A 14,836-nucleotide genomic window follows, 5' to 3' on the forward strand; every position below is an offset into this window, starting at 1 on the left:
CAAGAAAAGGGCTTCTCGGGCGCCTGGGTGGCTCAGTTGGTTAAGCGACTGCCTTCGGCTCAGGTCATGATCCTGGAGTCCCGGGATCGAGTCCCACATCGGGCTCCCTGCTCGGCGGGGAGCCTGCTTCTCCCTCTGACCCTCCCGCCTCTCATGTGCTCTCTCATTCTCTCTCTCTCAAATAAATAAGTAAAAATCTTAAAAAAAAAAAAAAAAAAGAAAAGGGCTTCTCTCTCCCCACCCCCAGTAACTCTGTGCATTGGCATTCTGGCAAATGTGTGTATGTATGTGGAGATATATATATATATATATATATATATATATATATCCACCTTGTGTAATGTTGGCGGACGTCCACTTGTACAAGGGCTGAGCAACTCTGAGCGGACAGAGTACTTGGTTTTCACTTTATTCACTTGGCCTATGGTGACTAAATCACTTGCCACCTGAAAAGTCCTGGCAACAGCTGCCCAAGGCTGCACTATAACAGGCGAAATTGTTCTTTGCCACGGCTGCCGGGTAGGTCTGACACTAAAGCACCTCACTTCTGCTAAATCATGGCCTCCGTTTCCCCACCTGCCACAGGAGTGGCCAGAGTGACCATATTCTCTAATCTCTGCAATTGTGACAGTGCTTCTCCCCGCTACCACAGAGGAAGGGGGAGGGCTGACAAGGGGACCCACCTGGGACAGACAGGTGATGGGGATGGGGGTTATGAGATCAGGTTCCCTGCTGCTTGTCCAGATTACTGTACACATTCACTCAGGGAGTGTGGGATGGATCTGTGAGGTCTAATTCTTTGTTACATCTGGCAGTGTTTCCTAAAAAGTAAACCACAATATACTATTCCAAGTTATGCTGAAAGAACTTTGGGAGGAAGAACAGAAAAAGAAACATTTCAAGAAAACACTAATAGCGTACTAATCCTCTATGCCCCCAGTTTGCCATGCAGGTTTGTATTTCTATCTCCTCTGAGCTCCACAGGGCTGTGAGGTGGCATCATTCCTCCGGGTTAGAGCCAAGAGCACTGAAGCCACTTTAAGAGTGGGATCAGGGGCGCCTGGGTGGCTCAGTTGGTTAAGCGACTGCCTTCGGCTCGGGTCGTGATCCTGGAGTCCCGGGATCGAGTCCCGCATCGGGCTCCCTGCTCGGCAGGGAGTCTGCTTCTTCCTCTGACCCTCCTCCCTCTCATGCTCTCTGTTTCTCATTCTCTCTGTCTCAAATAAATAAAATCTTTAAAAAAAAAAAAAAAGTGGGATCAGGACAGAGCCTGGCACTGACAAAGGCGGGAAGGAGCAGGTGTGCCCAACGGCAGACCATCAGCCTCCCCAGAAATAATATTCCACACATGGTGAATAACTCCTAAAGATGGACATTAAATGAGCACGGCCTTTTTGGGTTAAATGAGTTCATCTGGGCGCCTGGGTGGCTCAGTCGTCAAGCGTCTGCCTTCGGCTCAGGTCATGATCCCAGGGTCCTGGATCGAGTCCCACATCGGGCTCCCTGCTCAGCGGGAACCTGCTTCTCCCTCTCCCACTCCCCCTGCTTGTGTTCCTGCTCTCGCTATCTCTCTCTCTGTCAAATAAATAAATAAAATCTTTTAAAAAAATAATAAATAAATAAATAAATGAGTTCATCTATATTAAAACAAGTATGAAGATAAATTATGCCTTACTCTATAAATTGTGATATGAGAACTTCTTGCATAAAAAAAAATTACAGAAAGAATCAGAAAATAAAATCCAACACTTTGCTGTTTGTAAGTTATACAGCAAAATATATACACAAATTTTAAAAATGCTGAGCAAAATCAACTCTCATGCAGATGCAAATTGAAAAAAGCAAGGGGCTTCAATTATGGTATCTGGAAAAGAAAAATTTAAGCTAGAAGAATTAAAAGAGGCAAAGGCACTAAAAGGCACAATTTTGCAATATATTACTATTAAATATATATGCTCCAAATATCCTGGTACTTACTTAATGATAACCCTGCCTATTTCTCAAAAAGGATTTGAGAAAAGTGCACGTCTAACATTACAACAACGAACATAAAATAGAAGCAAATTTAAGTGAAACAAAGTAAAAAACACAAAATCAGACTATGATTTGATCATGTCAATGAGTGTTCTTAACTATTTTGAGGCTCACAGAGCCTTTCCAAAATGTGGTGAATGCTACAGGCCCCCCAACCCCCAGCCCCGAACAATTCTTTCACGTATGTAACCACCCAGTTTTGTTCCATTCCTCTCTGCTGCCTCTAAAATAAACCTGTGCACCCACGGACTCCTAGGCAGTCTGCAGACCCAAGTTAAGAACTGTAAACAACAGAGAAAGTATGAATTTGAGTAACAAATAGAACTGATGGAGTACAAACCCATTTCTTGAGATTGACAAATGCTTTATAAAAATTGATCATATCTTCAGGCCCAGAGTAGGTTCCATGGACACTTAGAAATGTTGACACCACAGCACAGTAAGAAAGAACAGCAATGACCTATGCATTCATCACTTAGAAATATAGAAAAAAACAACCACCCTTGGGCCAAAAGGAAATTCCTCATATGGTAACAAAAACTTGCACATGTCAAACTGACAGAGTGCAGAAAAAGCTCTAAGAAAAAAGTCCTAGACCAAAGTACCTGCATTTACTAGAAACATTAAAAATATGATTAGCTATATCTAAATAATTTCAGAAATGTAAAATATGAAGTAAAAAAAAAAAAGGAGAATACATACACTTCGACAAAACCATTCGATTAGTCAACAAAACCAAGAGTTGGAGCTTTACAACACTCAACATCTACCATAAGAAGGAAAAAAATGTAAGACAAACATAAAACAACTAAATCCAAGGACGATTAAAATACTACCAGGATGTTCTCTTGTAATATTACACTGTTCAAGAACCTAAATAAATTGAAGGATTTAAAAATACATAAAACAGTAAAGGAATGTGAACAGAAGGTACTAGGTTCTGCTCACACTTTGAAAAGTACCTGGTCCTACCATGGTTTTGTGAGAATCTGTCAACCCTTCAGAAAGGGGGTCTCAATCCCCATGTTACATAAATTGTCGACAGGAAGGAGGAGATGGCGGGGGGGACCAGGAGGAGGAGAAAGTGCATATTCCAAAATGCAAGAATGGCATAAAATGAGGTAAAGGAAGCTGAGAGAGGAGGGAGCATCTGGGCAGGGTGGCGTGAACCCCCTGTGGTCTGTTCAGGAGCAAACCAGATTGGCTGAAATAGGGGCTTATGTGCAGAAAAGCCCCTGAGGGTTGGCTTTAAGGAGCATGGTGGCATGTGCAAAGAGATGCTTTAAGAAAATCAATTTGGCTAGGGCGTGCAGAAGCACACGGAGAGACATCAAAGGTAGGAAACCGATGACTGCCGGATAAGGACAGGCCTGGCCAAGGCGAGGCCGAATGGGGGGCCGGGGGGGTGCGAGGAGGTAGATCTTGGGGAGGGGGCTGCTCTCCCACCCACGCAGAGCAGGGGTCTCAATTCTCTCTGCACTCTTAGTAAGTGACTGAAGACCCGCAGTGCAGGCCACATGCAAGCAATCCCCAGGGCCAGCCAGTCAGGCCACTCTAGCTGGTGGTACGGTAGGTTCTAGGAGACCCGGGTGCTGGCTCAAGGTTTCACACATTCACGCAACAGAGAGGAGCTGGACAGGAATGGCTGCTGTCCTCATGGCTGGGACGTCCACTGTCATCCCCCCAGCTGGAGACCTGGCCTTTTAAAATCTCCAGCCTGCCAAGCTCCACTTGCTAAGTAACAATTACTTGTCCATTTTTATTCATCAAAACTATACATGAGCACCAAGCTGAGCTTCTGATTAGCTGAAATAGCCAGTGTTCCCATGATGCGGGTAATGGGATTCCAGCTATAAACTTTTGGAAAACTTCAGAATCGCTCAGCCTAGGGGCGCCTGGGTGGCTCAGTCGTTAAGCGTCTGCCTTCAGCTCAGGTCATGATCCCAGGGTCCTGGGATCGAGTCCCGCATCGGGTTCCCTGCTCGGCAGGAAGCCTGCTTCTCCCTCTCCCACTCCCCCTGCTTGTGTTCCTGCTCTCGCTATCTCTCTGTCAAATAAATAAAATCTTTAAAAAAAAAAGAATCGCTTAGCCTGCCTCGGAGGAGCCTGGGGGAAGGCAATACCCAAGAGATCCTGGTGGCCACACGAAGGCCTGAGGACCTGGGACAAACACCTCTCCACCAGCCAGACACGGCACAGCCTGAGCCCATTCCTGGCGGATGGGAGGCATGGGGACTGAGACAGAATGGCCACCTTCAAACTCTGCTCACGGCAAGCAGGCCTGATATTTGGGAGATGCTGGGGTTGCAAGATGCCTAGCATAGAGCTCACATCCTGGCTACCTACTGGAACATTCTAATCACCTGGGGAGCTTTAAAAACATACCACTGTCTGAGCCCCACCTCTGGGGATGCCGACTGAATTGGTCTAGGCAGGGAATAGGCAATGGTACTTTTTGAATAATGCCTGAGGAGAGAGGACAGAAGTACGGGGACGCAGACCACACTGCTTCTGGGGATAGGTTGAGGATGGCATCTGGAAAGGGTTCCTGTCTGGGAGGTGGCCCCACAGGGCATCCACAGCCCAGGATACAGACTGGAGGGAGTGAAGAAAAGCCTAAGCCCTGGTTCAACGAGAGGGTGGGCTGCAGGCCCTGCCATCCGGGGAACAGCAGGGATGCCTTTTGGGCCTTTAGGAAATAGATCTCTGGGTGGGGCAAGGGTCCCTCTGGGTCTCCATCCTCAACTGCCAGTTGCCAAAGCACTTCATGGGTGGTTTCATTCTGAACAGGAGTTGGCCAGGTCCCAATATCTCCATCTCATAGATAGGGAAACAGAGCGTTGGAGCTTCCTCAAGATCACACAAGTAGGAGGGGCAGACCTGGGATCTGAACTGGGACCTCTGACTGAATCGCCCTGCTTCCTAGGTCCCCCAGCACTGGAGAGCAGAGAGGTGGCTGAAGAGCCCCCAGACCAGAAACGGGCCCTGGGGCCAACCAAGGCACACTGTGGTCTTGGGAGCCCTAGGTCTTGTGGAGGAGTTATAACTGGAGGGCACTGATGCCTTATGCCAGGCTGAGTCAAAGCCAGGGTCAAATGTCCTCTGGCCTACAGGACCAAACCTCTACCGTCCTGTGAAGGCCATCTGCCAGAAACCACCCTTACTCTAACCCAGAACAGGGATTAAGAGACCATGCCAGGGGCTCACCACTCCCTTCCCCAACCCAGAATGAATCCTTCCAGACCCTCCCTCTCTTCTGTAACCTGTTTTGGTTGTCCCCACCAGTGCCCAAGCCAAATGGAAGATTCCATTTTGCTGTTAACATATCTACTTTCGGATTCATTTTTCTTTAGCAGATTCAGACTGTGAGCACAGTTCTGTCTTCTCAAAGTGCCAGACTGCAGTTGACGTTAGAGAGTTCATCTGATATTTTTGTGCGTTTAACTCAACTTTCTCCCTCTGGTGTTTATTCTTCTGGATTTTGACAAAGGCGAAGAGATGGCAAAACTCAATCTCACAGGCTTGGGAGTCAAATCAGAGGCCAGCTCTCTTTTTGGGCATGCCTCTTATTCAGCGGCCTTCCCATTACTCCACCCTCCCACTCAGTAAACCTGCTGCATGTGGGGCGCCCAGGGTGGGGGGGGCGCGAGGGGGCCTGGCTGCCAGCGTGGGTGGCCAGAAGCTCTGGGGGTGGCACATTTCCATTCGGCCCTGGGATCAGGGAGGTGGGTGGGGTCTTACAGACAAGGCGATGGGGTGTGGGTTCCATCTGGGAAAGGGTTTCAAGCTTTGGTGTGAGCTCCTCCTTCTAGAGCTTCTCCCCAGCATGGATTTTCTGATGCCGAATAAGATGTGAGCTTCCCCTGAAGGACTTGCCACATTTGTTACACTCATAGGGCTTCTCTCTGGTGTGGGTTTTATAGTGCTCAATAAGGGCTGACCTGTGCCGGAAGGCTTTGCCACACTCGTTGCATGCGTAGGGTTTCTTCCCGGTGTGGATTCTCTGGTGCTGAATCAGGGCAGAGCTGTGGCAGAAGGCCTTCCCACACTGGCCGCACTCATAGGGCTTCTCCCCAGTGTGGATGCGCTGGTGCTCGATGAGGGAGGAGCTCTGGCTGAAGGCTTTCCCACACTTATGGCATTTGTAGGGTTTTTCGCCGGTGTGAGTCTTGCGATGTTCAATGAGGTTGGAGCTCTGGCTGAAGGCCTTCCCACACTCTTCACATTTGTAAGGTTTCTTCCCAGTGTGAATCCTCTGGTGCCGAATGAGGTGGGACCTGTGACAAAAGGCTTTCCCACAGAGAGTGCATTCGTGAGGCTTCTTCAAGGTGTGGATTTTCCGATGCTGGCTCAGGCCAGAGCTCTGATTGAAGGATTTCCCACATTCCTTACACTGATAAGGTTTCTCTCCCGTGTGGATTCTCTCGTGTTTTCTGAGACTTGAGCTCCGGCTGAAATCTTTCCCGCATTCCCTACACTCATACGGTCTCTTCCCAGTGTGGGTTTTCTGGTGTTGTGTGAGGGCTGAGCTCTGACGAAAGGCCTTTCCGCATTCCCGACATTCGTAGGGCTTCTCCCCAGTGTGAATTATCTGATGTCTGAGAAGGTGTGAACTCTGGCTGAAGGCCTTCCCGCACTCACAGCACTCGTAGGGCTTCTCCCCAGTGTGAATCACCAGGTGCCTGAGAAGGTGTGAGCTCTGGCTGAAGGCCTTCCCGCATTCCCGACATGCATAGGGTTTTGCGGGTGGCGCAGTTCTGTGAGGTTCGTTAGGTCCTGAGTGTGCCCTGCTCGCCTTCTCACAACTGTGTTTATTGGGTTCCTCTCCACTGTGGGTTATCGGACACATACTAAGGTCTGATTTCTGCAAGAAGGTTGGGCTGAAGATTTCATCATCCTGGGATCTGTTTACTGGGGGGGTACTCTGATGCTGAACAGGGCTTGAGCACAGACTGAAATTGCCCTCATAATCATCATGTTCCTCGTCTTGCTCCCCGAGAGGGATCTCCTTATAAATAACAGCCATTTGCTCTAAACCTCTTTCCTGAAGAAAAGGGTCCCCCAGGTCCTCCTCTGGGAAGAGTTCTTGCTGCATCTCTAAGCTGTCCTCAAACACAAAGGTCTCACCAAACTTGGCTGCTGGGGGAACCTCCATTGTGACTCTAGTATCACCCCCCAATGACTGTAGTTCTTGAAAGATAGTCTTCTTAAGGACACACTTACTGTTCTCCCAATCTGAGAAGAAAACAAGGGATATTGTCAAATCAAGCACCTAGTATGTACCTCCTTCCTGTGCCAGAATCTTTCGTGGACAAGACAAAATAAGATACAAGCTTGCCCTTGAGATGATCCCCACTGAGTTAGGGACAAGTCTGATTGATCAGAAAAAACTACAAAGAAGAAAGACAGACAGAATCAAGTGCTACACCATGGGGTCTAGAATCTAAAGACTGAAGGTGCTCAGAGAGGTAGATGAGAGCAGGAGTGGGGCCATTGTGGAAAGGAGGCAAGATTCTGGCTAATGGAGGACCTTGGGGATGGGGGTTTTGGAGACAGCGCAAACTTCCCTCCTATACTAGGTTAGCTGCACCCCCTCCAGCCAGGTGCCCAAGCCACAACCCTGGGAGTCAGCCTAGACCTTCCCCCTCTCTCACCCCATACGCCTAGTCTGTCCATTTCCTGAGGCTTTATTAAGAGGCTTCTGCCTCTCTGTCAGTCCGCAGCCCAGGCCTCAGGGCAACTCCCCAGGATTACTTCCATACTCACCTCCCAAATGACCACTTGCCTCCAGCTTCTACTCCTCCCTCAGGTCTGTTGTCTACATCGACACCAGCGTCAAATACCCCAAACACAGGCCTGATCATCGGTCTCAGGATCTTGCAGCAGCCCAAATCCTTCCCAAAGCCCTTCACAGCACTAGCCCTTCCAGCCCCATCTCCAGCCTCTCCTTCCACACAGCCCTAAATGCTTCCTCCTCCTAACAGGTCCCCCTCTCTTCTCAGACTGCCACTGGATCATCTTCCCAGACTCAGTCCTAACGTCCCCTTTTCTGCATCCTAAGACTGGTGGTCTCAGGCACACCCCCTCAGTGCCTGCAGAGCTCAGTGCACGTGTGCAGCACGAGTGCTTCACCATCCTGGATGGCAAACATGGGCCCTCAGGACTCCTGCCACCACTGCCTGAGAGCTCCCTTCATTGTGGAGCCCCCAGCCCCAGCCCCCAGCACAACAGGACAATCTCCACACACACTGGTTGCATAAATACAAGACTGAATGGAGGAAAAGCCACTTGGTTTTGTGCTAGGACTGATGGCCACACTTTTTGGAGGGGAGGGGAGCACAGAACTCTTTATTCAAATAAATCGTCTCGGAGATATAAATAAATAAAAGACAAAAGCAGAGCTGCTCCAGTTAATGGGGGTTGTTTTCATAGGGACATGGACGGATCCTGGAACACCCCCCATCCCACTGTGGTGGCCTCTGAGGGAGCCCCTCAGGACCCCATTCAGAAATTGCCATGCAAGCTAAAGGGAAACCCCAGGTACCATGATAATGATAACCGTTCATGTTTATTGAGCATCTACTATGTGCTAGGCACTACTAGACCTTCTATAAGCACATTTGCATTTGATCCTCACAACTCTATACAAAGGTACTATTAGCAGTACACTGAAACACAGATAGTTAAGCAGCTCAAAAAACACACTAAGTTGGGGCGCCTGGGTGGCTCAGTCGTTAAGCGTCTGCCTTCGGCTCAGTCATGATCACAGGGTCCTGGGATTGAGCCCCGCATCAGGCTCCCTGCTCCGCGGGAAGCCTGCTTCTCCCTCTCCCACTCCCTCTGCTTGTGTTCCCTCTCTCACTGTGTCTCTCTCTGTCAAATAAATAAAGTAAAATAAAAACACACTAAGTTAATCAGCATAGTCACGATGGAACTCATTCCTACTTGGAAATGATTTTTTTTTTTATGAATTATAAGGCAGTAAAAAGGTCAGGTGTGAAAAGCACAGAACTGAAGTAGTCTCAAAAATTCTTTGACCACTTAACTCCCTTTCCCTCCCTCTTCAGCAACCATAATCTCCAGTCCTTCAGGTTCTCTAGATTGATCTCATCAGGTCTAACAACCCACCAATTTCGCCCTGGTTCTCTCTTCTAGTCCACCCTTCCCTGTCTAGCTTAGACTCTATCATGGATCGAACTATAGACTCTGACCAGCATCACGTTCCTCGCCTCCCTGCCCTGCAACCAGCTGCCAAATACCAACATTCTCCGTCAATTCCTCCTAAGATGTTAAATGTTGCCAAAGAAAATCATAGGACTGTGTACCGCACGGAGACAAATTTCAAGTTTCCAATTTCAGCTGGGACTTCAGCATCTTCAGCTCTTGCATCCAGTGACCTCCTTATGGCCAATCCCTCTCTTCTCAGCCCTCACTTTCCCACCCCTTTTGGCAGTGCTCACCAATAGCTCCCTTCTCAAAACCCTTCATTTCAGAAGTTGCAAATTGGCAGCCTGGGGATCCTGCCACAGACACGTTTTGTTTGGCTCGAAAAGAGTTGGAATCTTTTTTTTGTTTGACTTAGCTGCCAATATTGGAAACTCTGTGTTTCAGGCTTTCTCTTGAAAACCTGGAAGATGTGATAATACGGGTCCACCCCTTCATTAAACCCACCTTGCCTACCTGAACGCCTCAAGGTTTTGAACCCCCCAGCCCCCTTCCCACCTCCTGCTTTATTCCCTTCATTTCTGAAAGTTCTCTCCCTTACCCGCCGCCCCCCCCCCCCAGTTTTAATGCTCTCTGATCCCCTTTTCTTGGTATCTGTGATTGCAACTCTTCTTCCACCCACCTGTTAAATCCTGGTGTTTCCAAGTTTCCCTCCTTAGGGGTTTTCCATTCCCACTATGGACCGCCTATATGCTGAAGTCTCCACTCTGTTTAGAAAGTTGGCAATTCTTTATCTGTCCTCAACGTTTTAAATATTTTTGGACCGAAGATCCAAAGGTCAGGAACCCCACCTTCCCACCTCTCTTGGGGCCTCCTCGGCTCCTCCTGCATCCGTCACCCTTTGCTTCGGGGAGCCCTCAGGGCCTGGGCACCCCGGAGACCCTCGGTCCGTAGGGTTTCCTGGCTGGAAGCCTGCGAGCGGCTGCGGACACGCACACGCCGCCCGAGCGGCGATGCGGGAGCCCTACATGCTTCCCACCGATGAGGGACGCCCACACCCCAGGCCACCGGAGGGACAAGTGGTCAGACCGGCCGACGCCGAGCCACTCACCTGGGCCGGGGCGGGGCCGCTCACCTGGGCCGGGGCGGGGCCGCGGGCGGGCGGGGCGGGGCCGCACCTCAGCTGCTCCAACCCGCGGCCAACCCGGCCTCGCTCTGCGGCGGCTGCTGACGCGGAGCCCGCGGCGGCCCGAGCGCCCGGAGCCCCGCCCCCTAGCCCGCGGGCACTTCCGGGACCGCTCTAGGCCGCGTGGAGGTCCTCGCGTCTCGGTGCTCCTGCGGCGCCTGGTGTCGGCGCCCGTAGCCGCTCCTGCTCGCGGCGCCAGGACAGGGACTGGGCACCGGGCCTTTCCCAAAGCAAATCCTGGTCGTGGGCAACACATCTGGTCAGCCGTTGGCGGGAGTGAGGAAGAGGCAACTGAGGCTGGGAAGGGCGGGCGGGCCTAGAGCCGCAGGCAGGCGGCCGAGTTCCTGCGGCACTTGCCCTGCGGGTGGGGGCGAGCCAGTGGCCGCGGGGGGTGGGGTCTTCAGGAGAAGGGAAGGGGTTCCCAGAGCTGTGGAGTCCGTCACCCCGCACAGGCCCAGAGGTCCTGCATGATTCACCCTTCCTGGGTAGCCTCGGTCCTGCCTGCCCAGCTGGTATCAGCAGAAACAGAGATGAGAAGGGGCCAAGTGAGGGCCCAGGAGACTGCTGGGAGTGTAGGCTGGACCCTGGAGACCCCCAACTCCAGTGCATGTGAGGGATGACCTCGAGACATAAGGAACCGGGAAGGAAGAAGAGTGTGTTCTTGAGCCCCGCCCCCCCAACCCAGACGCTCGGCTCTGCTTCTAATAAGGATTGCTCTTCCACTCAGTGCTCCCCACTCGGCTCAGCTGCTCAGGTACAACCTTCCCTGCCTGTGGGAGAACTGGTGGGGGAGGGGGCACAGCCCTATCACGGGACCAGTAGAACACACATTCGTAACTGGAGAGATGCTGCCCACCTGAGCCGACCCGGCCTCGCTCCGCGGCGGAGTACCCTCCATCTAAGCCCTGGGGTGCCTCTGAGTGCCCCCACACCACATACATACTCACACCTGCCTTCCTGCCCCATCAAGGAGTAAGCAGGAGCTCCCCTCGGCCCCCAAGCTAGCAGCCTGGGCTCCATGAGGACCCTGTCCAGTCACCCCTTGAGCGTTGAACCACAACCAACCATGCAGAGCTAGGAGCAGCAAGAGCTGGTTCCTTTTTCTCTTCCTCCAGCTCCTCAGGTCACAGGAAGCCCAGGCCACCAGTCTAAGCCCCCTGGGGGCCAGTAGAGAGGCTGGGCCCTGCCCCAAGGGTCTCAGGTGCTTCCTCTTCTGTAACAATCCCCAGAATCCCTACCCCCACACTCCCAGTCACTTTTTCAGCAGGAATTTCATGGCCCTCCGCATAGTTATTGTTCACGTTTGATATTATTTTTTACAGATTTAATATTATTAACCCATTTTACAGAGGAGCAAAATCAAGATTTGAAGAAAGAGGGGGGCCCAAGGTCAGAGTGCAGAAATGAGAGGCAGACGAGAGGCACTCATCCCACACTCCACCCCTAGGATGTGTAACCCACAGAGCAGTAATAATCTGCGTCGTCCTCAGGCTGCACGGGGCTGATGGTCAGGATGCAGGCATTGTGGGCGGCGTCTGTGGCTGCCGAGAAGCGGTCAGGGATGTCAGGCGGCCGGTGGTAGTTGTCCTCTGAGCGGTAGTAGAGGAGATATCGGGGGGCACTCCCTGCCCGTTGCTGATACCAAGACACGCCGTGCTCCCCGACAGTGGCATGGCGGGGGCTGAGCATGCAGGAGAGTTGGGCCACCTGGCCTGGAAAGACCAGCAGTGCATCCGGCTGGGCCAAGCCTGGCTGAGAGACTGAGAGAGAGAAAGAGAGAGACCCATGGGCTCCTTTCTTCCTGTCCCCACCCCACGAAGGCTTGATCAGATTCCAAGGAGACTCTGACTCCCGAAAGCCTCATAGCCCAGTGCCTTGGAATTGAGAGGGATGGGGAACAAAGATGGCAACCCCTAAGTCCTCATTTGTTTTATGTTCGCAAGAATCTGTGTTCAGTTGAGCACCTAGAGTTCAGAGTATGGGGACTGGTGGCCTCTGGGTCCTTCTCTGCCCACCCCCGTTCCTTACCCTTCAGTCACACTGGCTCTTCCAGACTCTGGCTACCACCACCAGGAAGCCTCCTGGGCTGTCCCACCCATCAGCTCAACCTCAGACAACTGGCTGCTGAGAATCTTCTCAAGGAGAGTTTGTCCCTGAAGCCCTTGGGATAGCTTCCCATGTGAAAAACTAAAAAGGTGACTGACCACTTCCAATCTCTTCTGAGTCCCCAAAGAATCAGAACCTGAAGGGATCCTAACGATCTGGTCATTCACAAATGAGGAAACTGAGGCCCACACAGAGAAGTGACTTGCCCCAGGTCTAGGGCAGAGCCAGCTGTAGCCAGTTCTCCCCTCCACCTTAATGCCCCTTCTAGAACCCTCCCACTGCCCACATTGATTTGCTTCCTTGCAGGGGCCTTCTGGAGCCAGTGCCATCCCCCACCCCACCCCAGGTGAGCCAGGCCTAGGGGGAGCTCACCGGACAGGAGGGCCCCAGTCAGAAGGAGGGCCAGATGCCAGCAGGCCATGGCTAGAGGCAGGGAGGCAGACAGGAGTTGTTCTGTTGGGAGTGCTCCAGGTGCTTCAAGAGCACAGGCAGGGGAAGCCCCTGGACCATGACAAGGCATGCAAATCAACCCATTGACTAGGGGTGGGGGCATGGGGGTATAGTGGCTGGGGCCCAGCAGCTGGGCCCTATCTTCCCAAATGTCGGGATCCTGGCCCCACAGGGCCCTCTGAGAACAGGAGTCCAGAAATCCACACATACACATGCAGTTATAGCAGGTAGATGCTTTTTTATTGAGGTGTAACTCACGTAGGATAAGGTGCATAGATTTTAAGTGTATGGCTTAATGATTTTATTTATATGGAGATATATATATATATATCTCCACCCCCGCAACCTCTACCCAGATGACGATTTAGAATGTTTCCATCTCCCCAGAAGGCTCCCTCATGTGCCATCCCCATCAGTAACAGGCTCTCTAACCCCAAGAGTAACCATCATTCTGACTTCAATCACTTAGATCAATTTTGCTTGCTCTAGAACACCAACTCTAAGTGGAATGACAGTGTGTTCCTTTTGCTCCTGCTTCTTCTGTTCAACATTAGGAGAGTCATCCGTATGTGTGCAGCAATGTCTAATTCATTCTCGTACTTACATGTGGATAAACCACAGCGTATCCACAGCTTCTCCATTCTCCTGTGAATACACATTTGGGTGCTTTCCAGTCTTTAACCATTACAAATAAAACTGCTGTGAACATCCCTGTCAGTGTCTTTGGTGCACCTGCGTTCTCATTTCTTCCGGTAGACACCCAGGACTGGAGTTGCTGGGCGGAGGGAAAATGTACATTTAGCTTTAGTAGATACTACCAGTGTCCCATGGTTGTACCGATTTGCACTGCCACCAGGAGGTAGGAGAGGTCCAGAGATATCCTCGCCAACACTTGACATGGTCAGTCCCTTTAATCTGCCAGACGGGTGGAGGAGCTGACTTCCCAAGTTGGGGTTCGAACTTGACTCTCAGATCCTCCTCTTCTTAACTACACAACTTCAGCCGAGTTCCTTCCCCTCTCTGGAAAATGAAGATGAGCATAGTGCCAGCCCAAGGGGTGTGAAGAAGTAGGTGGGATTTATTTGCTCAGTGCCAGGCACAGTGCGTGTATTGATCATGCCTTGCATTTTCTGTATTTTGATGCTTTGACATCTGGGGCCTTGCGGACCTTGGAGGGACTGACCTTCCCAGGGCTACCCAGTTCCTAGAGATAGTAAATAACTCACCCAAGCGGGTATTTATCAAATGCAAACCAATCCAGAGCCCACATCCCCAACCACCTCCTCTATGGCTCTCATACTCTGGGCCACTGTACTCCTGCCTTAGTCACCCAGGGCCAGGTACCTGACAGCCAGGGACAGCCCCGATGCCCCAGAGCCCTGAAATTATTCAAACTAGCCACTCTGGAGCCTGCTCACTCTGCCTCACCTGTTCTTTCCCTCAGAAACCATAAAGCTCCCTCTCGCCCTCTGCCTGCTGACCTACCGGGTGCTTCCCCACGTGTCCCTCTGTGGTGCGGCATACCCCATCCCCTAGAGATCTGTGGGGAACAAACTGTCTTCTCAATGGCAATCTCTTGGTCTGCTGGCCTTAGCATACCTAAATAATAATAAAAGTAATTAAAACGGTGCGTTCTTATTAACTCAAAGCCTTGAGAGTTCCCTTGGGGGAGGTTATAAAGCCCCCCTCCAACGGGTCCCATTCTGTTTCTAACATCTCCCTAGGGCATCTCCAAAACACTCAAGATCAAAGACTCTGTTAAGGCAGCAGTGAAAATGAACCCTTGGGACAACAGTGATGGTTGTTGGAGCTGAGGCTCCAGGGCTCGGCATGGACATTTTTCTGGAATATGGTTGCAGCCCCTCCTGAGTTGTGCTCTGCAGGACACAGGGCCCC

General features: G+C 51.2%; 2 protein-coding genes across 3 annotated transcripts; both read right to left on the reverse strand.

Moving 5' to 3' along the window:
• Positions 1-275: 275 nt before the first annotated feature.
• ZNF70 (zinc finger protein 70) lies at positions 276-10,455 on the reverse strand. Of its 2 annotated transcripts, none has more exons than XM_045887200.3 (2): positions 10,310-10,455; positions 276-7,269 (listed from the first exon to the last, which is right to left on the reverse strand). In XM_045887200.3, exon 2 carries the CDS (start codon positions 7,187-7,189, stop codon positions 5,843-5,845), a length of 1,347 nt encoding a protein of 448 aa, XP_045743156.1. In that variant the 5' UTR covers positions 7,190-7,269; positions 10,310-10,455; the 3' UTR covers positions 276-5,842. The 2 variants fall into 2 exon arrangements, with proteins under 2 accessions (XP_045743156.1, XP_045743155.1); XM_045887199.3 differs by lacking the exon at positions 10,310-10,455 and adding an exon at positions 9,881-10,303.
• A 1,062-nt stretch (positions 10,456-11,517) lies between these two features.
• On the reverse strand, positions 11,518-12,911 carry VPREB3 (V-set pre-B cell surrogate light chain 3). The gene is made up of 2 exons (XM_045886414.3): positions 12,863-12,911; positions 11,518-12,144 (listed from the first exon to the last, which is right to left on the reverse strand). Exons 1-2 carry the CDS (start codon positions 12,909-12,911, stop codon positions 11,828-11,830), a joined length of 366 nt encoding a protein of 121 aa, XP_045742370.2. The 3' UTR covers positions 11,518-11,827.
• Positions 12,912-14,836: the final 1,925 nt, after the last annotated feature.

Source organism: Mirounga angustirostris, unplaced genomic scaffold (assembly GCF_029215605.1).
Source record: "Mirounga angustirostris isolate CCGP_5_RB_7025 unplaced genomic scaffold, mMirAng1.0.hap1 SCAF_14, whole genome shotgun sequence".
Taxonomy (NCBI): Eukaryota; Metazoa; Chordata; class Mammalia; order Carnivora; family Phocidae; genus Mirounga; species Mirounga angustirostris.